This window comes from Lampetra planeri, chromosome 2 (assembly GCF_965212315.1).
Source record: "Lampetra planeri chromosome 2, kcLamPlan1.2.h2, whole genome shotgun sequence".
In the NCBI taxonomy this organism is placed as follows: domain Eukaryota; kingdom Metazoa; phylum Chordata; class Hyperoartia; order Petromyzontiformes; family Petromyzontidae; genus Lampetra; species Lampetra planeri.
The window spans coordinates 18,282,179-18,307,266 of record NC_136108.1 but is presented as its reverse complement, the minus strand read 5'-3'; the positions used below and the strand labels follow the sequence as shown (position 1 = coordinate 18,307,266).

Below are 25,088 nucleotides of genomic sequence, written 5' to 3'. Positions count from 1 at the left end.
TCAATGGGATAAGCCATTCGGATATACGAAGTTTCATGTTACGCGTTTTTCTTTTTTAAACGCACCCCTTGTGTAAATCGAGGGATACCTGTACAGTTTTACTTTGCACCTCCACACATTAGGTGACACAATGTTGCCTCGACTTGACGATCTCTACGAGTGTGGAACATTATTTGTTGAATACTCACGCAGGTTCTGCGAATGAAGAGTGTGTTTGTCTGCCATAGGCAGTAAAGGACAACTATAAGCGAGTCAACTATATTTATGGTGCAAATGTGGTAACTGGGAGTCTGTCCTATGAGCTTATTGGGGGCATGGTTCGCGTGGATTTTTTCTGTTTGCTGTCATTTATTTTGGTGGGGGTTTCTTTTTTTGCAGACAGAGTTACAATCACGCACTTTGATATATTTGCGAACAGCCCCGTTTAATTCCACTTGTGGATTGCAAGGCGCCGTGTCCCAGTCAATTTCGGCGGAACGGTCCAAGTGTGGCCTGGCTTAAAATGAAATAATATCTTTTACAATTCAATTTTCAGGCGGCTTGCCCACTGCAATGAGTGCTAGGGTGGACATGGTGGCTTCTGTCAGAGTGTGCATTTCACAACATTGTACCTGCCAGGAAGGTGTCTGCTGCATTGGACCACAGTGTGCACCTCCACCACAAGTATCCGTGCGCCATTATACATAAGGGTGCAGAGGACATGGCGTATTCAGGTACTTATTTGCATAATGCAGAAAATTGTGAACAGGCGTTTTCTTTTATGGAAATAATATAGCTTTTATGTAAAGGACGTGAAATTATTTGATTTTGAATCAGGCAAACGTAACAGTCTTTGTATAAAGACCCATTCATCTGGACATAAAAACAAGCTCATGTATGCGTAGCTGCATGTGTTTAAATGCGACAGTGCCACACCATGCATTGCGGCGTATTATCTCATTCGTGGGTTGTAAATTTAAGTATCGTGGCACATTTAAGCTGGTTAAATGGCTCTGCCTTGTCGGATTTATACATCATAAAAGTCATATCTATCTGTGTTCATGCACATGCACGGTCCTATTCGTGACTTAATCCAGCTGCGTATCAATTTTTTTTACCCACAGGTTTTATTCACACGCATAATGCAACAATTTCTTAGAAGGCAATGCACACAATGACGCCGTAATAAAAGGGCACGAAGAGCATGAAGCAACATTACGGGAGACAGTGATGATCATAATGATGAAAATCTTACCACCTGCAATTTCAATGCTTTTCTTGTGTACTGCGAGCATTCACGGTTTGTGACCTTGCTCACAAGAGTAGGTCACCATACGCTATGCCATTTCCAAATGAACCGCTCTGCTCAATTTAGATAACTAATATATTCTCCAGCACTTTAAAAAAGGTCTGCACATAAGTGCAAACTCGTTTACTGCACAGGAACTTACCAAATATATACTTCACTGATTAAAGAATTACACGTTTGCAATTTTCACCAGTGAGCAGACATGATTACACCATGGTAATCTGTATTCTGTTCTGTACAATATTTAGTCTCATTGAGAGATCGCTCATCTTCCTCTGCTGCCCCCAATTTCAGGAACTCTTTCTCCCCACTGTCGGTGCTGACTGCCCCAGTTGAAGGCTAGTGGAATAAATAAATGAATTATGTATTTGACTATCTGTGAATAACCCAGCCAATTATAGTTACTGCATATTCTCAGATGAACATGATCCATTGTAATAAATATAACTACATTGACCCCCCCTCTGGTCTACGCACCTGATAGGCTCACAGTGATGACATCACTGCTGTCTTTTCTTGGATTTTCTGTTTGCACTCAGTCACATATTCACTTTAAGATGTTCTTTGTTCTTGTTTTAGTTTTTTGTTTGTTGCGGTTGCACCCGATTCAAGAGCCGAATGGCTCACAGGGCTATACCTAATAAATGAACTTGAACTTGAAATCACCTTAACTATTTAAGATCGAAACCGGAAGACTTCTTCACAATTATGGCTGTCGCCTGATGATGCAAATTGTAATTAACAAAGAAACGTCGTACTGGAATTATAAATGTTGTGGGGTTACTCTCCAACACACCGGTGTGCTGAAGTAGTAGTAACCAAATGGCATTTATTGTTTACGTGACTAACCTTACTCATTGGCTGTGTGGGGTGGTGGCGGATTTAACAACATTTATATTTAGGCGATCTAACAAACAAAAACTTTATTTTGAAATAAAATAAATGGATTTTTCCACAGAATACTCATGTCCCACTTCTATGACGCATCTTTAAATGCAGATACATTGAGATTTATTTAAATCCCACTTGTATTGTAATCTGTAGCAAGTATTTGTCCTCCAATTAAGGCTTTATTTTGGTAATGAGCCAAGTTGAATTGGTTGATATACGAAGAGGCTAGGTTGATTAGAACAATAATACTGTACTGATAGTACAGTAATTCATTTATAATCCATGTTTTATTCTTCTTGGTTCTTTCGGTTAAGTCACGTAGAATGGAAATAATGAAATAATAAAAATAAAACATAATAAAATAATTCTCACGACATTGCGGCCACAACGCAAGCAGCCGTTATAATGTTTTATTTGTATTATTTTATTATTTCCATTCTACGTGACTTAACCGAAAGAACCAAGAAGATGAATCCCTGCAGTCACGAAAGCTTTAAATCAAAATAAAATCCATGTTTTATTCCTAAACCAGAAAAATCACCCAAGCGTGAATACATCACTACACTGACATATACAAGAGCATTCATGCCCCGGCACAATTCCATCCTCATTTTGTCCATACAAGCATGTCGATGATTGATTTATAAATGGTGGTTCTCGTGTCACTGATTATTCCATGCCGAGTTATATAGAGCCTGAACCCATCCCTTCGAGACCAGTTTCCATAGATTTGCTTTAGCATATTAGAGAGCATCGCCTCTCGGAGTTTTCTCATGTCACACTAATTCGTAGTTCATGTTTAACTACGTTACAACGTGCTTTATTTCTGCAACGAGATAATGCTGCTGTGGAACTACTGTTAGAATTTCTCGACGTAAGATAATATTTCTCACATTCGCCCGCTTAGTATTTCACTTCTATGGCGAGTCATCGTATGGTAATTAAAGTGGCTCATGGCTGCTTATATATCGAGTGGGAAAGATAAATGTGTTTACATTATATAAATGAAAAAAAGTTACGCATCTCGGCTGTGTATCTCAACTGACATGGGATTAAAGTGGCAATAATGAGAACAAATAATTGAATGTGTGCAATAGAGTACTTCTCCATTCGTATGGCTGATGATGTAGATGCAGAGCAACAACTACAATTTCACATTCAGGTGGTCAAGCCAGGCAACTGCGTCAGGAGCAGCGGAGTGTGTCATCCTCGCTGCGATGTTCGTTCCTCAATCTGCTTGTCCTGGTGAGGGTCGCGGCGGCAGCATATTTTGGTAGGGCGGTCCAGACCTCCCTTTCCCTGGCGACCGACTCCAGCTCTTCTTGAGTAATTCCCAGGCATTCCCAGGCCAGCCGAGTGACATAGTCTTGCCAGCATGCCCTGGGTCGGCCCCGAGGTCTTTGCCCAGTGGGATGTGCCTGGTAGAGTTCCAAGAGGAGTCTACCGGGGGGCATCCGCACCTCAACTGGCTCCTCTCGATCTGGAGGATCAGCGGCTCGACTCTGAGGCAAACCTTGCGGAGAAACCTCATTTCAGCCCCTTGTACCCGCGATCTCATCCTTTCAGGCATTACCCAAAGCTTATGACCACAGGTGAGGGTGGGAACGTAGATCGACTGGTAAACTGAAAGCTTTGTTCGAGAACTCAGCTCCCGTTTCACTACCATGGGACGGTACAGCACCCGCATCACTGCGGACGCCGCGCCGAGCATAACTCAAGTCCTAGGGTTGCCGCCATGACAGGCACCAACTGCCTTCAGGCCACAGCTTTTCGCAGCTGCATCGACAATCGAGATCCTGAACATCGTCTACCTGGACTAAATGTCCGTGACATCCCCTGGAGTGTAGGAGAAGTTTTCCCGGAGGTGGCAGTTGAAATCTTTCTGCACTGGGTCTTCTGCCAGACGTTCCCAGAAAACCCACACTATTCGTTTGGGCCTTCCACGTCTATCTGGTCGGTGTCCCAAGCGTCGGATACAACTTACCACCAGTTGGTGATCAGTTGACACCCGAATATCCAGAACATATGGCCTTAGGTCCGAATAATTATACAACTTTAAAGTCAATCATTGACCTTCGGCCCAAGGTGCTCTGGTTACCAAATACACTTATGAGCATCCTCGTGTTCGAATATGATGTTTGTTATTGACATTCCGTGACTAGCGCATCATTCAAATTACATCTCACCGTTCGGGTTCAGATCAGGAGGGTCATTCCTCCCAATGATGCCTCTCCAGGTATCTCCATATTTTCCTACGTGAGCATTGAAGTCGCCCAGTAAGACTATGGAGTCAGTAGGCGGCACTCTGCTGAGCACTGCACCCACCATCTCCAAGAAGGCCGAATACTCTGAACTGCTGTTTGGTGCATAAGTGCACACAACAGTCAGAGTTTTCCTTTCTGAGACCCGAAGTCTCATTGAGGCGATCCTCTCATCTACTGGGACAAACTCCAACTGAACAGCCCCCAGCCAGGGGGCTTGTGAGTATCCCCACATCCGCCCGGGGCCTCTCACCAGGGGTGACTCTGGAATAGGAGGGACCACCTCCAATCGCTAAGTTTGGTTCCAGTGCCATTTCTGTGTGTGGAGGTGAGACCGACTATGTTGAGTCAATACCATTCCACCTTCACCGGCTCCGGCTCCTTCCCCCCGAGCGACGTGACATTCCACATCCCAATAGCGAGTGTCCATTTCCAAGGTCCTCTCCCTGCCATAGTGGCATCGCACCCGCCCCTCATCCTTCATACTGCGGATTGTGGGCCCACAGGATGGTGCCACGTAGCCATTTCAGGCTGGGCCTGACCGGGTTACGTGGGGGGCCACCCATCCACCAGGCACTTGCCAGTGAACACCACCCCCAGACCTGGCTCCAGGGGGGTGTCCTGGTATACCTTGTCCGGGTGAGGTTCTCTGATTTTTATATTTCAGAACCATTCATAAGGGGCTTTTGTTTGGACCGTCATTTTTTTTCTGGAAATTCCCCCCAAGGGAGACCCTACCAGGAGTACAAGACTGTAGGCGACATAGCTCTGGGGGTCATCGAAACGCACAATTCCCACCACCACAATAAGGTTACGATCCTTCAGTCGGGTGGCTGTGATGTCTCCTCCGTATTTGTGGATCGGCCATTGCGTCGTTAAACGTTGTACGGTTTGTTCTGAATGACCACATTCGCACACTGCAGAGTTTTAAATTTTCCACTTGTGCATCAGGTATCTGCATCTGCCATGGTTTGTGTAATGTACTGCGGCGATGTCACAGCTATCATGGAGTCGTGTCTCATCCAATCATAATGTGGGAGTCCTGTCATCCTGGCAATGTCACCAAGTGCTATATACGTTGTTGGAGTCGCTTAATGTTCAGTTCGAGGTGCATTCGAATGATGGCACGCTATTCTGCAGTTTGGACGAGAGAGAGAGAGACGTGCGACAGTGGGCAGCCTTTTTAAAATTCAACTGTCATGGTACTCTGGATCAATATTGTTTTAAAGTGACGCAACAGCACCAAAATGGGGTTTTGGTTGTTTCTTCCTTTGAAGGCATGCCAGAATAAGTAGGGAAAGAGCCGTGTTTAATGTTCCAGAAATGCCATATTAACCCCAAATCAAATAATTTCCACACCAGGCATGGAGTGAAAATTTAAGGTAAACAATTTCAATTTCAAGAAATAAAAACATTCATAGAACTGGCCCTGATCAAAATATGTAGGTGCCACGGTGGCGAGATGTTAACTACCTTGGCTGGTATAAAAGAGGTGGTGGGTTCAATCACAACCCTGATGCCTGTATATTTGGAGTTTACATGTTCACCCTGTGGTCATGTGGATTTGTCTCCGGGTCCTCCCGTTTTTCCCTCCACATTTAGAATCATGCGTTTTAGAGTATTTGGCTGCGATACATTTCCACATGATAAGCCACTTCGTTGAGCTATCATGTGTGGTCAGGTCGTTTCTGAAAAAGAACTACTGTATGTGGGCCTTACCTAGCTAAATAAAAATAGTAAATAAAAAAAAATGTTTCTTAATAATTAGTTATTTCACGATAAAATTGTTTATTAATAATTAGTTATTTCACAATAAAGCCACACTGAGTCCACTACTCAAGTAATTGCTACAACAGCATTGTATGGTGGAATATGTATGATAAAATGAAAATGTAGCTGCTAATGTTGTTACGTAAATGCTTTTACAGGTATCGTACTCTCAGAGGTGTGTGATTAAAATTGTAAGGGCTGTTATTGTCCGATGGAAATACAAATGTTAGCGTTTTATGTGTAAAAGTAATGGTTATTTTGTCTTACAAACTTAAAATTACCACGTAGCATAATATAATAAAAACTCATAGCAATGTCTAAAAAAAAGATGTATATCACTTTCATACTGGTAATAAACCACACTCCAAATGGCCACATTTGGCTCCAACGTCCTGTTTACAAGTGCAGTCTATTCCAATTTCAACTTGGAAATTCAACGGATCCTGCATGCAAATGTGTTTTTAGGCAGCAACATGGTGAGGATATCAATTGGAGTCGAGAAAAGAGGTCCACAGCCATTGATTCCGGTCACAAACCGATTGCATTGTCAGTAAGCATGCAGGTGCTGCAGATGCATGTAGTCATCACATCGTGCACAAGGCTACAACAGTGAAAATGGAGAGTTTAGGTCGCCATTACAATGAAGATGATAAATAATTATAAGAGTAGAGTAGCAATTATTTGCAGTCCTTTCTCAATCAACTGCTGTATGGAAATGCGCAGCACAGTGTTGGCAATTTGCGGGGGTGTTTAACCATACTTCACCATGCGGGTCGGTGTTCTTTGGTAAAGGGGACTTCAGGACCAGTTTAAATATTACCCTCCATTGATGTTAACCATGGTTGGTAATAAAACTCGGGTCAAAAGGTACATAGTGCAGTGTACTCCGAATTGATGGCACTGCTCCTCCTAGATAGTGAATATGTTGCATTAAGTTCCATAATGCCATGCGTTGACTGGACATGACATCTGGGAAGCTAGAGTCGGGGAATTCTACTTTAGTTTCTAAAGCACACTAATTGAATTTTGTTAGCTTAGCACCATTGTAATGATATGCAAATTCCACATATTACATTTGTTGTTATAAAGTATTCCAGTATACAGTTTATTGCAGAATATGCGAAAGCAAACATTTGAATCGTCTACCTGCTCCTGGCTATGTCACAGTGCTAATATATTTTGACAGATCTGAAGAATGGAAATTCCACATGCCTATGGTAGGGGCCAGTCTGCCCATAGGTTCACCACTGTTACGTTTTCACAAAGTGTTACTCGTATTTACGAACTCCAGAAGACTAATAATACATTTAAATTACCCCCCAAACGGGGATTGGAACGTGCAACTTTAAAATTGTGAGTTGAGGGCTTTACACAGCACCATCCAGTCAGATAATGCTTTTGTATAATCTGATATTGTATTTCAATTTAATCTAGAAAATATGACCATACATTAAAATTTACACCGACATTGTGTTAAAAGGTATCGGACAGAACTATTTCCATGGTGTTTATGTATCACTGTAATTGTGTTCTTGTGGGATGTTTACTTTTTTGTTCCAATTATTTGTGCTGTGAAATAGTGTCACTTGTGCAACCAATGTGTCACTTAAAAAAGGACGAAACATGTACAGGTGTAATAATCCTTCCAGAGACGGCTTCGGAATCGGTCCTTTTATTTCCACTCCACAATACACTTTGCTCACTCACTCTCCGTTGCTGGCAGACAACGGAGAGAGGACAGACCACGCACTAAGTCCCCACCGCGCACGTGGCAACCCCAGCCCCCGTCCGAGCGTGACCCTGCTCTCGTTAGTTCCAGTCTGCTCACGATCGTTCCCCTCCACTCGCTCTTAATCCCTTCGTCACGTGGTTCCCCCAGCCAATCGTACATGGACAGCTTCGACCATTCTCGATGGTTCCCTGTCAATCCCGGGACCACGCCCCTCATCCGGCTCCCCATTGGCTGGGGCCCCGAATGGCTAGGCCAATTACTCCTGATGACCTGTCGTGATGACGCATGGGCCATGGTCCCTATCTCAACCCTTATTGGCTACAAGCAGGACCGGCACCCTCTATGGCTGTTATTACATCACCCCCCCCCCCCCCCGGTGAAAAAATTTAGCCGTCTCGGCTGGGAAAAGGGTGAAGAACCAATTCCGCAACATCTTATTAGGGCACCAAGGTGCGTTTAACAATTTGAGGGTGAACCGGCGTTCCCGCGCCTAACAACATTCAAAACAGTCACCCATAATAATAAAAAAAAATAATAAAAAATCACAACATACATTAGGGCGCCCCTGCAGCGCGGTAACGACAGGGAATGAGCGAAACGATCAAACGTTAACGAAACGGAAGAGATTTCGACCGCGTACGCGACGCGGGACCCTCTCCGCTCCCAGCGCAAGGTCGCTTTGCTTCCGGATGGACAGGAGGTGGCAGGCTCGAAGAAGAAGTCGGTTGTTGGTGCTTGGTCACGTCCAGGGCGGGCCCCGTTGGAGGGGGGGCAGCGGGGGCTTCCCCAGCCCTCAGAACCTGTTCATCTGCAGGAGGCACAACACAATCCCCCCTGGGATCAACGGGCGTGTCCAGCGGTGTAGTCGACCCAGCAGAACCCAGCAGGTCAGCTATTGGGGATGAAGGACCGACACGCGCGTCAACATAGGGTTTAAGTCGCGAGGAATGAACATACCACCGACGTTTGCCGTATTGAACGCGGATACTTTGCGAGTTCCGAACGTCTACGAGCGTCACAGGCCCCCGCCATGGCCTGTGCAGTTTAGGGGATGTGCCCGCTGGTACCTGGGGGCAGTGGAGCCACGCCAGGTCTCCCACTGACCAAGGCATGCGAGTATGCGATCGACGTGCGTACCGCTCGTTCCTTGCCTGAGCACGGGCCGTCACACACCGGGCAGCCTCTCGCGCTTCCGTTACTCGTTCAAGCGAGTCACGCACGTGGTCAGGCAGGGAGCGGGATGGTTGTTTACTCGGCGTATCCAGTTGCACATCGATGGGTGGAACATTTTCACGGCCATACATAAAAAAAAACGGTGAGTATCCCGTGGACGTGTGCGGAACCATGCGGTATGCCGCCAAAACGCCTGGTATGTGCAAGTCCAAATCGGTTTGCTTTTCACTGACCGTGTGACAAAGCATAGCGGAAAGGGTACGATTGAATCGTTCCACCATACCATCTGTTTGTGGATGGTATGGGGAGGTGCGAACTTTCTTTGTACCTAGCGCGTCACAAACTTCCCTAAGCAATTTAGAGGAGAAATTCCGGCCTTGATCTGTGAGCAGCTGTTCAGGTGCCCCCTTGTCCATGACATACCCGTTCAAGAAAGCGTCGGTGATGGACGCTGCCGTTTGGTCGGGCAGAGGCCAGGCCATCGGCCATCGATAAAAATATTCCACCCCGACCAGAAGGTATTTATTGCCCCTAGCCGACGGGGGAAACGGCCCCAGAATGTCGAGAGCCACTAATTCGTTAATACGGGACACTTCAATGGAACGCAACGGTGGTACATAGCGGTTCCGAGGCGGCTTCCTTTTCGCACAGTCATGGCACGAGCGGACAAAATCATTGATGTCCGCCGTCATACCGGCCCAGAAAAAATCCTTTTGCATCGCGGCCACAGTCTTTTGGACGCCAAGGTGCATCAACTTATCAGCGTGCAGAGCACGGAGCAGGTCGTAGCGAAGCGAAGTAGGCACCACCAAGCGTGGTCGGTCAGACACCCCGTCGGTACACATTAGCAATCCCGACTTACCCCGGAACATCTGCCACTTCCAGCCCGCCAATTGCGATTTCTGTTTCCCAACCAATTTACGTAGTGGAGACAGCGAGGCATCGGCCTCCTGCTCGCGCAACCAGACCGCGTGCGGCAGCCGTAAGGTGTCATCGGTGTCCACCGACACTTGCTGGTCCTCCTCTTTCGCTTTCGCCCCTGCGTCGTCCTCATTCGCTATCGCCCCCATAACCGGGCAGGGCGACGTGGGCGGTGCGGCGCAGCAGTGCGTGCCCGTCAGGCAAGTGCACGGAGGAACGGGCGGCAGCCTTGAGAGCGCATCAGCGTTCGCATGACGGGCTCCCTTTCGGTACGTTATATCGAAGGAAAATTCCTGTAACGATTCCAACCACCGGGCCAATTGGCCTGACGGCTGATCCAACTTGAGGGAATATTGCAAAGCCGCATGATCAGTGCGGACCAGGAATTTCCGTCCATACAGGTACGGTCGGTACAATCGAACAAAATGGACAATTGCCAAAAGTTCCCGCCTTGTCACGCAATATCGCGTTTCCGCAGGGGACAGAACCCTGCTGCCATACGCCACCACTCTCTCAACCCCATCCTTACGTTGCGACAAAACGGCCCCAATGCCGATATCACTAGCATCCGTATCAAGGATGAACGGCTGTGAAAAATCTGGGTAATCTAACGTAGGCGCCGTGGCGAGGTGGTCCCGAAGTGCCATAAAGGAACTTTCTTCCTCCGCCCCCCATTTAAACCTTTGATTTTTGCCAGTCAGAACGTGTAATGGTTTTGCCAACGTCGCAAAGTTCTTAACGAAGCGGCGATGATAGGAAGCGAATCCAATAAACCGCCGAACATCACCCACTGAGGTGGGTGTGGGCCACTCACGTACACACTTCGTTTTCAGAGGGTCAGTGGATACGCCGTCCGAACTGACAATATGACCCAGATAACGGACAGAGTGTTGCAGGAGGTGGCATTTCTTCAGTTTAAACTTAAGGTCAGCCGCCCGCATTCTTTGAAAAACTGTCTCAAGGCGTTGGAGGTGTTCCTCGAACGTGCGGCTAAAGACAATTATATCGTCTAGATATATGAGGCACGTTTCCCACTGCAGTCCCGCCAACACCAACTCCATGAGCCGCTGAAACGTGGCCGGAGCCACGTTCAGGCCCATCGGCAACCGATTAAATTCAAAGAGGCCTTGCGGCGTGCGGAATGCCGTTTTGGGTTTTGACTCGTCATCGAGGGGAAGCTGCCAGAAGCCCGAGGACAGGTCAAGGGTGGAAAAGAATTTAGCACCCGATAAAGCATCCAATGAGTCATCCATCCTCGGTAAGGGGTACGCGTCCGCTACCGAGATTTTGTTCAACCGGCGGAAATCAATGCAAAATCTCGTACCACCATCTTTTTTCTTAACCAAAACGACGGGCGCGCCCCAAGGACTGTTGGATGGCGAGATAATATCTGCCGCCAGCAATTCATCTACCGCCCCACGCACGTGTTCCCTTTCCGCCGGGCTCATGCGGTGAGGGTGCATACAGACAGGTGGCGATGCACCGGTTTCAATATGGTGCGACAAAAGCGATGTGCGTCCGAGGTCCAAATCATTCCTGCTGAACACATCAGCGTACTGCAGCAACAGCGAACGCAAGGCGTTCCTATGTTCATTTGACAAGGAAGAATTCTCTCCGCATAAATCCGCGATCCAGCGTTCTTGTCAACGATCATGCGGAGACCCATCAGCCGGCATCCGAGCGCGCGGCGGTTTTTCACAAGAGGCGAAATCGGTAGTGGCGTGAGCCAGCACCGATCCCTCCGGAACAACAACGCGATCAGGTCCCCCATTCAAGACCTGTATGAAAGGTGCCTGACCTGGGCGCACAATCGTTTGTGCCGCCGCCGAAGAAAAGGATTTCGATACGGAATTCGATGGGGATAATAGCACGCCTTTCGCACCCCTTCCCATTTGAAGCGGTTTTCGGTAACGTAGCGGAATGAGCATTTGCGCTCCCGATGGAACTTCCACCGTAGCCGCAACTACAGCAGTAACTGCGTTACCTGTAGGCGCCTTGGCCAGCAGGGAAGGCAGGAACGCCATCCTACGACCCCCCGGCATTTCCAAACAGTCCTGGTCGACCCGTATTCGCAACGGCATCCGGCGCAAGAAATCCGTCCCCAACAAGCATGGAACAGCTAGCGAGCGAGAAATTAACACAGGTCCTGCGGCGGTAATATTTTCGATAGCGATGCGCACATCCACCTGTCCGCAGATACCCATGCTCCCCCCATTGGCGGCAACACACGCATCATTAACCTTGCGTATTCTCGACGCAGGAATGGACAACAAATGAAAAATTACATCCGAAATGATGGTAGCCGATGCGCCAGTGTCCACCAAGATACGGACGTCAACGCCGTCGATGGTACCACGTACCGTCGACGAGCCCGACGCCGCAGCCACAATCCTGCGAGCCAATTTCTTCCACTGTGTAGCAGAGCGTGTCAATGGAGCAGGAGAAGTAAAATCGGCCTTAGGAGTGTAAGAATGAGTGCGAGTGGATGAGTGATGTGACATGACCTGCCGGGTGTCCGATTTGTGCCGACTCGCCCGAGGTTGTTGCAGTTCCGCGGCAGGTAGAGGAGATGGATGTCCCCTTGGCGGAGGAGGCGACAGCAGAGGTCGGCAGCGGCAGTCACGGGCGAAGTGGCCCCGTCTGCCGCACTTAAAACACACGGCCGACGTCGGCCGATGGTCGGACGACCCGGCCCTCGCACGCGGTCGGGCCGTGTAGTCGTCCCGCTGGTCACGCAGCCGCCGGCCCGGAATCCTACGCGGGACAGCAGCAGCCAGCATGTCGTCGTCGCCCGAGTCGTCGGAGCAGTGGACAACCAGTCGCGGAGACCACCCCAGAGGCGGCCCGTCGATCTCGGGTTTCCCCGTCCACGCCGCCATCTGGTCCCACCGCTTGAGATTAAACTTAGCGTCCAGGCAGCACGCCACCCACCGCGATGAAAGCGGTTCGTGGCCGCACACTGGAAGAGAGATGTTGAGCTCCTGAGACAACTCCAGCATGCGGGAAAGGATGAGTGGATCCAAATGCTCGGCCGTTGCGTCGGGGTAAGCGGCCATGGCAATCGCCATCAATGCCCCCCGATAGGCCAACGGCGATTCCTCCGGTGCCCGGCGACGCGACATAAATTTTCTGGTGGCCGATGTCGGCGGGTCGTAAAATTCCGCCATCTCTGTGAACGCATCCTGCAGTGTCTTCTTCTTGGACGCCGGAATGGAGCGGAAGACTCCCAGAGACACATCATCGAGCAGCGTAGGTAGCGCTCCCAGCGCTTCTTCCTCCGTCCAGTTGACAGATCTAAAAGCCGACTCGAAGCGCCACGTAAAAGCACTCCAATCGCCCCCGGCGATAAATTATTTTATTTGTGGAAGGCGATGTCCGCGGTTGCAGGCGCGTGCCGCGGGCGTCTCCGGACGCCGTTCCCGCTCTCCGCTCGGTACAGACAAAATGGCGTCCGGCGTCCGCGTGGTAGCAGGCGTGCCCAAAATGGCGGCCGACGACTCCGGCGCAGCCGCCCCACCCAAGACGACGGCGTCCTCCCGCGTGGCAGGAGCAATGGCGGGTGCCGCTTCTATAGCAGGACCCCTTCCCGCGGCGTCCAGCTGATCGGCGATCTGGCGACCCACGGCTGGTGAGGACGCCACCGCGGTCACCAGGCTTAGCAGAATTGCGCGCAACGACTCAATCTGCTCCGCCATCAGCCGCCATTCATCTCTCGGTCCTGCGGTGGTCGCATCTTCCCGCGGTCGACGCTGAGAGGCGTCGAGGCGAGCGTCGTCAGTCGGCAGCACCAGGGCTGTAGCTCCCAACAGCTCATCCTCCTCCGTCTCGGCCTCTTCCTCCGACAGAGGCACGGGCAGGTTCTTTTTTCTGAGGTGTTTAGACATCTTGACGATCGTCCAAACAGTCGCAGAATTACTTCTGACACCAGTGTAATAATCCTTCCAGAGACGGCTTCGGAATCGGTCCTTTTATTTCCACTCCACAATACACTTTGCTCACTCACTCTCCGTTGCTGGCAGACAACGGAGAGAGGACAGACCACGCACTAAGTCCCCACCGCGCACGTGGCAACCCCAGCCCCCGTCCGCGCGTGACCCTGCTCTCGTTAGTTCCAGTCTGCTCACGATCGTTCCCCTCCACTCGCTCTTAATCCCTTCGTCACGTGGTTCCCCCAGCCAATCGTACATGGACAGCTTCGACCATTCTCGATGGTTCCCTGTCAATCCCGGGACCACGCCCCTCATCCGGCTCCCCATTGGCTGGGGCCCCGAATGGCTAGGCTAATCACTCCTGATGACCTGTCGTGATGACGCATGGGCCATGGTCCCTATCTCAACCCTTATTGGCTACAAGCAGGACCGGCAAGCCAATCCCCACGTGAACCCTCTATGGCTGTTATTACACAGGTAATCACTGTTGTTATTTAAAAGATAATTGGAAGTGTTTAAAGACTACACTTTATCAGTGGCACCAGTGTGAATATTTTCAGCTGTGACCTTTACCATCATCTTAACGGATGCAATGCTTGGCCTCACATTCTAAAAAACCAAACCACGTTCCAAATGATTAATTCCACACACGATAACCTAACTGTTGCCTTTAGCTCAATATCAGCAGCCTCTAAAGTCAACTTTCAGTCACAAACGTCCATTCTAAAAGCATCCATTCTGAAATTTTAGATTTTCTTGTATATGTAAACTCTGCATACATTAAGCAATTCTCAAACAAAACAACCACGTTCAGCGTACAATCAGCGATGACCAACTTATGGTAACCAGAACGGAATACTTATTCTCTGTCTATCAGAATCCGAGCATGTGGCCGTGCGGTAAGAGTGCATGATTCACAATTGGAATTTCGTCTGAGGCCAACTCAGCCCACCATTTGTCTGTGGTCAGTAATAAGAATAATATCAACTTGTAACACGCCGCACGGTATTCGCTCGCTCTCGAAGAGGGAGGATAACTTGGAGGCGGTGAGCCAGTGCAAAATTCCACTCCCAAGCTCTGCAGTCCTCCACGTATCAAGGTGCTATCGGCCAATCGATTAGTGTTCATACGTGGGAGAAAGTCAGAGTTCCTGTAACAAAAAACCCACGCATGCGCGGGACAATGCTGTAAGTACCTCATACAGATGAAACACTTGCTGTACTGCCATCTCCTGGAAAGCCAGAGTATGGAAACCTCAAAGTCCATGAGTGAGAAGGGAGTTTCACGACATTGTGTGATTCACCAACCCTTGCCTCCACAGCGCTGGGCTATATCCTCCGAGTCCAAGTTCAGCACTCTCTCAGTTGCTACCCAGTCCTTACCTTGCAGTCTTACAAATGTGGCTTCAGAGAGAGCAGAGTGAAAAATAAATGCTTTTGCTGATGACTGTGCCCTTTCCTTTCCTTGTTGAAGATGGACCCCATGCAAAAGGCTGTCCTCACCCATTCCTTTGGAGTCCCAAGTTCTGCCACTGCGTCTGCACCCAGGAGAAGACACGTGCTGTGCTGCAACATCTGCCAGATCCGCTTCAACTCTGAGGTCCACCTCTCACCCTCCTGAGTGCCACGTGTGAAACTGTTGGGCATATGGGGCTTTACCTAAAATGTATACTCACAGTTGAAATGGAAGTTGGTGTAGATAGGTCCAGCTTGTTATAGAATAATAAATCTGCCTAACACTCCACTCCCGAACTTTTCGAAAGAGTACCGAAACAAAATGTAATGTTATAAAATTTTGACTAGCTAATTAAGGTTAAGCTTAACTACAGAGCACACTGTGATTCAGGTTAACATTTAGGCCAGTTGACCTTTCCTCAGAGAGTGCATTGTGTGATGAGAAAGTGCTCGAGATGAACATGGTAAGTTTTCCTGGCTTGGATGTCTAAAGCCTCTAAATACGGCTACATCAATATGCTGTACATGGAGAGCAAATGCATGACTCACGAGGGTATGATGGGAGGAGTGTGGGGTATGACAAAGTAGAGAGGATTATTTTTGCAATGTACAGGATTTCCTCGTTATTCGCGAGGTGTACATTTCCGAACACAATTGCGAATGGTACGTTTCGCAGATAATGATATTGGCCTCGGAAATTAATCACCTTAAATAAATACATAAATAAGCTATCAAATCATGAAAATTATCATAATACAAACTAATGGTACGTGAAATAAACTTTTCATACTCTAAATATATTAAAGTATCTCATCGCTTCATCTCTCATCACATTCTCATCACTTTATCTCATCACTTTTTCACATCACATTCACTCTCATCACTTTATCTCATCACTTGCTTTCTCTCTCTTTTTCTCCTCTCTCTCTCGATTAAGTTGTGTATAGTTCTAAATGCGATTCGCGGATAGCCAAATTCGCAGATAGCAAGTTCGTGAATAACGAACGAATACCACACTACATTTTTAAGAACGGGGACAATGGGAGGAGCGAACATAAGCAGCATGATCAGCCGGCGGCAGGCGTGGCCAGGAGAGACTCAGTGTGGGGATATACTTGTGTCTCGGCCTCGCTGTGTGCTGCGTTGCACCACTACCCGAGTCGTTAACCTCACAGTCAATAAACCTTCATAGCCAGGGTAAACACCCGACTCAAAACGTATTTAATTAATAGAACGAGGTAAAACTGATGGATAAACACAGCACAAAATGCAGTATCTGTTAATACTTGCAATATCGATACAATGAATGAACGCAAGGAGCATCATAACATTGTCTTAGATAACATGCAACTCAACAATAGGTCCTGGATGGACCAGGCACCTACATAGCACTGAATAGCTATACAAGAGAATAAGCTACACTGTTGAATAAGGTCACATCGTGTAATCACTCTACTGCAGCCTAAATGTACAGCGCTGCACATAACACTGAACTGTGGATGAGATAATTCTTCATCATTGCTCTCAAGATTGCATTAAAGTTACATGGGTACAAGTCTGACTCGACTTATCCAATTACAAATAACATTCACAATAATGCAAGTGGCAGGCTTCGTTGTTAACTAGGCCTCATATTTATCATAACAATTTGACAGCATTGTAAAGGCATTTACAGCATTATAACGGCAATCCTAACATTATAACAACATTCCCAGTATTATAAGAACATAAACGAACTTACAGACAATGCTTCTTAAAGTTCCACAATGAACAGATGCACCTGTCTTCACGTAGACTCTATTTGTGCCTCCATTTGTATTCTGTGTAATGGCTGACACCCTGCCTCATGGCTTAAAGCATCTTAAATCGTAACTTCCTGGTCACGTGACCAAATTCAACACCATATCAGGAAATTCCTGTGTACTCACACCCCCGTACCTGCCGTAAGACAGAACAACTTGGCTAATTAAAAGGCGATTTACTGAATTATTAATTTGGTCAGCTTGTGCAATCGTTAGAGCATGTGAGCAGAAAATAAGAAGGTAGCAATTTCGAATTGCAGTCGGGAAGTGGCTCAGCCCATCATCTAATTGGAATGTTCATGATACTGCACGTTTAATACTGTAACGTGTATTATACCGTATGTCCTAAAACAGAGATCAACTGTGTCAACTGAATTTCATGAATGCGTAAGTATATCAATCGTACTGGGATTTACCCGAAGTAACAATTCTATACCGAAATACTCTTCCAATGGGTTTGGAATTATACACACGCTCCATTCTTTAACGAAGTTAAATGTAATGATCTTGTCATATAGTTAAGGTAGTGAACTACGTTTATATGTAGCATGAGAAATCGTTCATACATCATCCCAATGGTAAAAAAGGCATTTAAAATGTTCAAAGTTGTAAATAAATCCATTAATAGGCATGTGAAGCAGTCAGCTTATTGACTCATGTGAATGTGCAAAATGGTCATTAGCTATATTATAATAACATTTTAGTCATTACTTCTTTCACCACAATATTCCCCCAAGTGTGAGTTGTTATTGCCACAATGTAAAAATAATCACAGGAACGGCTCCCAAGGCTGCCAAACTCGAGTCAATAAGAGCAGTTGCTCGAGTATATTTTTCCAGAATCTGCCAACCTTAATGGACCTGCAGACCTGGAACATATTAACGCAAAGTGCACACCGGTGTAAAGTAATGAAGTATATTTAATTTGAATGCTATTTTATGTTAACACTCTAATGTAATTTGTCCTAAAAGACCTATAGTAACCCCGACAAAGGCATTACCGTGTATTCAGGTTCCCATTAGGACCTTTAAAAATGGCAATGTTGTCAAATGTTTTTTATTCACAGCTTCCGGCCTAATATTCATTTTAAAAGATACGGTGAAATTATTATTTTATGCGACTCATTGTGGAATGGAAGCAGATAACTGCTTAGTGAATTTGGGGAATAATGGGTCGCTATGGACTCAAGTAGTTTTCTCACAAAACCGTACACCAAAGCGTAATATACGAGATTTTACATGATGGCCAAAAGCTTTCCCAAATCCATGTGTGGCCAATACCACGCAAAAATGCAACCATATCCCTACTACCTATGCTAATAGAGTGTGGCGGTGTTCTTCATTTCAAGGCCCTTGGGCCACTGGCAGCCTCTGGTTTTTTTTTGAGCGGCCCCTGACATGCGGTTCCAGACAAAACACACATGTGAAAACACCCCATCATGCTGTCAAACCCAATGGTTTCAAATGTTTGGCGGCCCTCACACCGATGTCTTATTGACGAAAGTGGCCCCCCTCTGAAAGTTAGTGAAGAACACTGCCTTTAGGGCGTTGTTGGGGTGGAGACAATTATTGGGCAAGTGTTTTCACAAATTTGCAGAATGTCTACCACTCTGCCTTAATGCCCACCCGTTCTGGGCATTCCTCAATTTAACAATGCAGAGCAGTGGAATGAGGTCTTTTTGGCACAACATATGTCCATGCTGAATTGAAAATTGTGGAAATGTGGCCGATTTTCTGACAAAAAATTGTGGTCGTACTGCAAATTTGTGAAAACGTTTGTCCACCATTGGCTCCACCCCAACAACGTCCTAATCCAACCACATTGTCACTCATAATATATATATATTTTTGCAAGGGTAGTAGGGGAATGCTTGCATTTTTTTTTAGTGGAATTTTTCACACGTAGATTTGGAAGTGCTGCATGAATTCCATTCATGTGAAAACACTTACTGTACCATTTCACCACTTTTTGGCAGAAAGATGGCCAAAAATAGCCAAGTGAATTAGGCCCTTAGACACTTAGGAAAGATTAACAGATGCGCACCTTCAGATACACACAGACTAACACACAAAGACCAACGTAGAGTGGCACATATACACAAACAAACGTGTAGACATATGCATGCACACAGGCACATCCATTTTAACTGATGCAAATATTTACAAAAGCCATGCACAGTGGTATTTAATATCATTTGTCCTTCCTAAAATATATTGGTTGTATATATGTGCTCAATATCGAAAACACGCTTCCAAATTCACCTTACAAACATTGTTGGTTGGCCTTTTTGTTTCATCTGATCGCATATTTAGAGGATACACACATACACACAAAAAATACAAAGACACCAACGTGATGACACCAATCACCTATATAGCCTGCGAGGCAATTGACATAATTCACAGGGAACCGCACTGCGCTATCAACTCGGTGACCTAAATTAAATTCTCAGCCACAGCAAATATCAGTGGCACCTATTCCAAGACTTCTCAGGTCAATTCAGCATTAAAATGGTTCGTGGTACAGTGTACACATTAGCAATACTGCACACCTGTAATCCAGGGCTTTGGAAGTGGAGGTTAGTGGCTTGTCAAGAAACAGGGGTTGATGGATTTGGTGGATCATAAAGATATGGCTGTTGGTGGATTTTCATTGGCTATATCAGTATTGTTGGCTCCATTGTCATGATAATCATCATTGCCATCATTACCAACATCATTATCATCATCATTGACAAAATAAGAATAGGTTTTAGCCTTTCTGGTAATACAATAAGTGTTAAGATATTCAAACATCAAATATAAAGCTTTTGCAAGGAATCATGTCTGCATTAACCACATGTACTTGTAGTGAACATGTAAACAAAACATGCTCTGATAACTATATATGGATTGTCTTTTAAACGGATTGGTCTACACCAGAGACAGCCTTCTTGAGGGCCTAGTCTCACCAGTGTCAGACCAGAGAACGCCAAACGGCGACAAGTACAAAGACAATGCCACTATCAGGGCATTGATATAGGTGCCAGTATCAAAGTATGGAAAAATAAGAATCGCTGTCATAATAAGATTTTTTGTCATCATCATCATGTTTCATTTATCAAAGACAGCTTAAGCGCTACAAAAAGACAGCATAGCATAACAATTCCGCACCTCGTGAGACAGTGGAACAACACGCAGACACACGAATATCATCAAGTGTACGTGTGTGCGAAATGATCAGAGTCTGATTGGTTAGTTCGGCCAGACAGTGGGGTGAGCATGCTAAATTGAGCAAATACACAATTATAAATTATAAATGAAATGGGCCCTATCACTTGCAGAACATGTAATAAGCACGTTTGGGGAAAACACAGATATGACCATTTACAAGGTGCACCATCACTGGTGTGCTACTCATGGGACCTCCTTTGCCAGTACCAAAACATGAGAATAGGTTGTTCCCCTCTTTTCTGGCAACGAAACAGCTGTGTTAAGTTGTTAAAACACCAAACTGAAACCTTTTACAAGGAATCATGTCTGCATTAACCACAATACTTTTGGTCGAAATGCAAACAGAAAACTTACTCTGATAATAGAGGACGCCTTTTGGCGTTCTCTGGTCTAACACCATTTGAAACGAGGATCAAAAGAAAGCTCTCTCTGGTGTGGACCAATCAGTTTCAAAGACAATGCATTTATTATCAGAGTATTTTGTCTGTTTGCATTTTGACCAAAAGTATTGTGGTTAATGCAGACATGATTCCTTGTAAAAGTTTTCAGTTTGGTGTTTTAACAACTTAAAACCTGTTTTGTTGCCAGATAAAAGGGGAAAAGCCTATTCTCATGGTCTGCTACTTTTCCAAGGTGCCCCATCACTTCGTTTTAAAGCTTTCGTGACTGCAGGGATTCATATTCTTGGTTCTTTCGATAAAGTCCTTTCCTTTATTACTGCTAATCCTACATAATATACTTGCATAATATAACTTTCAAACCCCCCACCGCCTACACATTCCACAAGGAGTGACTAACCCCAAATCTGCATTTGTCATCAACTTGCTAAATTCCTCTGTGCATATGTAAACTCCTTTGTCAAGGAGCTCTCCTCCTCCCACCCAGCTTAAACTACGCTGCCAAGCTTAGCAATGTTCACTAGGACGCTGTCTTTCTGACAGCTCTGTTCTTCACCTGAGGACGGCTGCTTGCGTTGTGGCCGAAACATCGTGAGAATTTGTATTATGTTTAATATTTATTATCTTGTTATTTTCCTTCTACGTGACTTTACCGAAAGAACCAAGAATATGCCCCATCACTTGTTGTGTGTGCAGAGCCAGTCAGTGGCTCACTACAAGGGCACCAAGCACTCGAGGAGGCTCCAGGCCCTGGAGGGTGGCAAAGAGGCAACCGGCAGCTCCGCCGAGGACAACAAAAATGGCCGCCAACTCAGCAGCCCACCTCGTCCTGCTGGTAAGAGATAACCCCGGTAGTAATAATATAATCATACCCATGCCCACCATTCAGCTAACATCAAGGTTAATTAAAAGGTTCTTATCAAACTACCCCTCTACTTGCGTGATCATTGGATAGTGTTCATATGTTAGAGATCCTAAGCCGGTGATTTGTAACACAAAAAATGAACAGCCCTTTATCATACTCTTTGGGTCTTTCGGTAAAGTCATGTAGATAGAAAAAAATCATGACGTTTCGATCGCAACACAAGCAGTCGTCTTCAGGTGATATAAGTAATAATTAAAGACTTTTTTTAAACACGCTTTAATGAAATATACCCTACTCGTAATGGCAGAACTCTACAACTCCAGGAAGTGGCCGCAAAGTTTTCCATAATGTAAGGGACAATGGTGATTTACAGCCAACGTTAGTTGAGCATGGACAATAAGACCCAAGCCGAAACATAACATGTAAAAATGAATGTTTAAAAAAAAAATTATTTTGTTTGATAGAATATAGTATTGTCATCAGTATGACATAAGTATATAAAGTTTGTAGTCGATACCACATTGGGAAGTGGGTTAAAATTGCATTACAGGATTTGAGGATACGACAACAACAACAACAGACATAGTGAGTTAAATAAAAGCGTGTAAAAATACAGTGAGAGAGCTGCTGAAGCAGGATGTTATATAGGCCTGAGATGGGTGCAGCCCAAGGGTAAGTGGGCGGGGCTAGAGATAGTATTTGCATGTATATGTAAGATGGGAGGGCGCCCTGAGGGTGTGAAGGGAGCCATTGTATTATGAAAAAACGAGAGCCACGGCCACACCTGAAGACGATGGCTTGTGTTGCGATCGAAACGTCGTGATTTTTTTTTTAATATATTTTGAATATCTATGTAACTTTACCGAAGGACCCATAGAGTATGAATTCCTGCAGTCACGAAAGCTTTAAGTCAAGATTTAGCCCTTTATCAGTTCACTGCTGGATAAAGGCATCCCTATACTGTGTTGGTTATGGGGATTGTTTGAACAGACTTCACCACACTGCTCAGTGCGGATTGTCGAATACAATTTTTAGTTTATACCGGTAACCACCTTTGTTTGGCGGTTTGAATTTCGGTTGGATAATCAGTATTCAAGTCTAAAAAAAGTATAATTAACTCCTCCCGTCTTCTTGCATGCATGTGTGTTCTGTAGTGTACCTCAGTTTCTCCCTGCACCTCCTTTTGTCTATCCACATTCTAAGTTTGTCTTTCCGTTTGTCTCTGCATCTCTGCCACCAAACATCACCTTCACTTCCTTTAAGTATATATCCCAAAACCATTCCAAATTCGATACTCATCATCAAAGATCTGTTGTTTCTGTATCCCACCATCTGGCTTTATGTCTTTCATTTGGTCAATTAATTCCATGTCCCCACTCAGTGACCATCTCGGGAACCTGACCTCCACAATCCTAAATATAAAGCACTCATCACATCCTCCTCTTCTTTAATACGTACGCAATGCTTGCCGTGTTCTATCCTGAACTTTAAAGTTGTTTACTCTATACTGTATGCTGGTCTCTCTATAGGACTACCAAAGCAGGTGATTTTTCCATAAGGTGTTAATTTAGCCTTGGGTGAATTACGACCTGAGTTAATCCCTGACTGGGATTTGAATCCACAGCTTTAAAATAGTGCTGTGTAACTTGTTTTTTTTATATTGTTTTTTCGATTATTCGTTCGTTGTCCCTGTTTGACGTTAATTTCACTGTGCCGGCATTTTCCAATACATTGCTTTATTTCTCAGTCAGATCAGCAAATTGTACAATAATGAACAGTACATTTGCAGCAACCATATATAGTTAATTTGTAATGCCTATTGTGTGAGTGCAATTGTCTAATTGGTTATTCAATGAAGTATTATCTACAATATTTTAAAATGAATGTTCTCTTTGTTAAAATGAATGTGATTTCATTTCAGTTACTTGAGATATAAAAATGTCTTTTCTATGCAGCATCTAGGCTGCTAGTTTAAACAATGGCTCGGTAATTAAGCTAGTCGCTGACACGACAGTGAAAATTAAATGGCCTAAACAGCATATGCTGAAAGCTTGAGATAATCTGTTTGGCTATAATGCTGACTGTGATTGCAAGTGTAATACCATCATTTGTCGTCTCTTCAGACACTTTTTTCATTAAAGAGCCCGAGGTGTACATTACTTCAGAGGCTGACCGAGCTGACATCTGGCCATGCTGAGAGTAGAAAATGACAATATTCGTTTTTAATAAGCTTCACGGCCTACATTTTATCACCGCTACACTCCAAAACTTCAATTACAGTGGGGCTTCTTCGGCTTCCCGTCGACTTTTTGGATTCACTGTAGAGAAAAAGAAAATGCTACCGCGAGATTTGTTGGCATGCAAGTGGGCGGTAGACGGAGCAACGGGGCAATGGTGTCGCACTCTTGAAGCTTCCTAAAAGACAACATGCAAAGGGAATCGGTGGAGACCTGCGTTGGGCCCAAATATTCGCTTCTGCTCAGGGTGATTCCTCACAAGTCACAGGGAATGGGTACCAGTGAAAGCAGATGGCTTCGTTACGTAACCAGTTGCACTTTCTGGGCCACTTTAATTATTGAGGACGTGAAGTCACGCAATTGGGTTGACAGAAATTTGCCCGTTCTCAAAACGAGTAACCATTTGTCATATAAAAAAATATATCAAATGGGTTTTCTATATGGTGAAAAAAATATTCTAAATTGTGTGTGGTGCAATACACCCGTAAATGTGATTGAACAGTGTTATAAAAAATGTGTATAAGTGTTTTCAAGGCAAATCCATGAGAAATAAAACAAGAAAAATAATCTCACAGTAGCATGATGTTATCCACACAACAAATATTGGTTACCACTCTTTGACATGAAGAGGTTTAAAAAAAAAAATTTTTCGGTATTTATTGTATATGTTGTGAAATTCAGACTCATGACCTGATAAAAATATGGAACATGCCTTGAGTGACCTATCAAAAACGTCAGCCTTCCTTTCAGAATTGCATTCGATGAAGCTAAATCCCATTATAGTACATTCTATATGTCTCCATTGGGAGCTACTAGCCAATTCTGAAAATATGCATGACCTGCACCCATGTAAACCATTAGGACCGCTGTGTAAATGACGTGATATCCCTCAACCACGCTTCTTGATTAAAATATTTGGAACATACACGGTAATATATATTTTTTTATGTCTTTCAGTGTGCACGGATGGCTATTGCTCATATCATCAGGCCGCTCGTTAGAATTGGTTTAAGATGCCACACTAGTGCCAGTCCTTATGATGGGGTGGTCTACGCAAGGTATGCATACCCGCAAGAATAAACCATACGGTATATAATATACCGGTGAAATAAACAATATTAATGTAAAGTTAATACACGAAAACATAAAACGAAC

At 45.3% G+C, this 25,088-nt stretch overlaps 1 protein-coding gene across 1 annotated transcript in view; it reads left to right on the top strand.

Moving 5' to 3' along the window:
* The window catches only part of LOC144729302 (zinc finger protein 385D-like), an 83,514-nt gene that overhangs the window by 43,029 nt on the left and 15,397 nt on the right, over positions 1-25,088 (top strand). The window contains exons 3-4 of the mRNA XM_078609462.1: positions 15,439-15,564; positions 21,528-21,666. Coding sequence (XP_078465588.1) covers positions 15,439-15,564; positions 21,528-21,666 — 265 coding nt within the window. The remainder of the gene's footprint in view (positions 1-15,438; positions 15,565-21,527; positions 21,667-25,088) is intronic.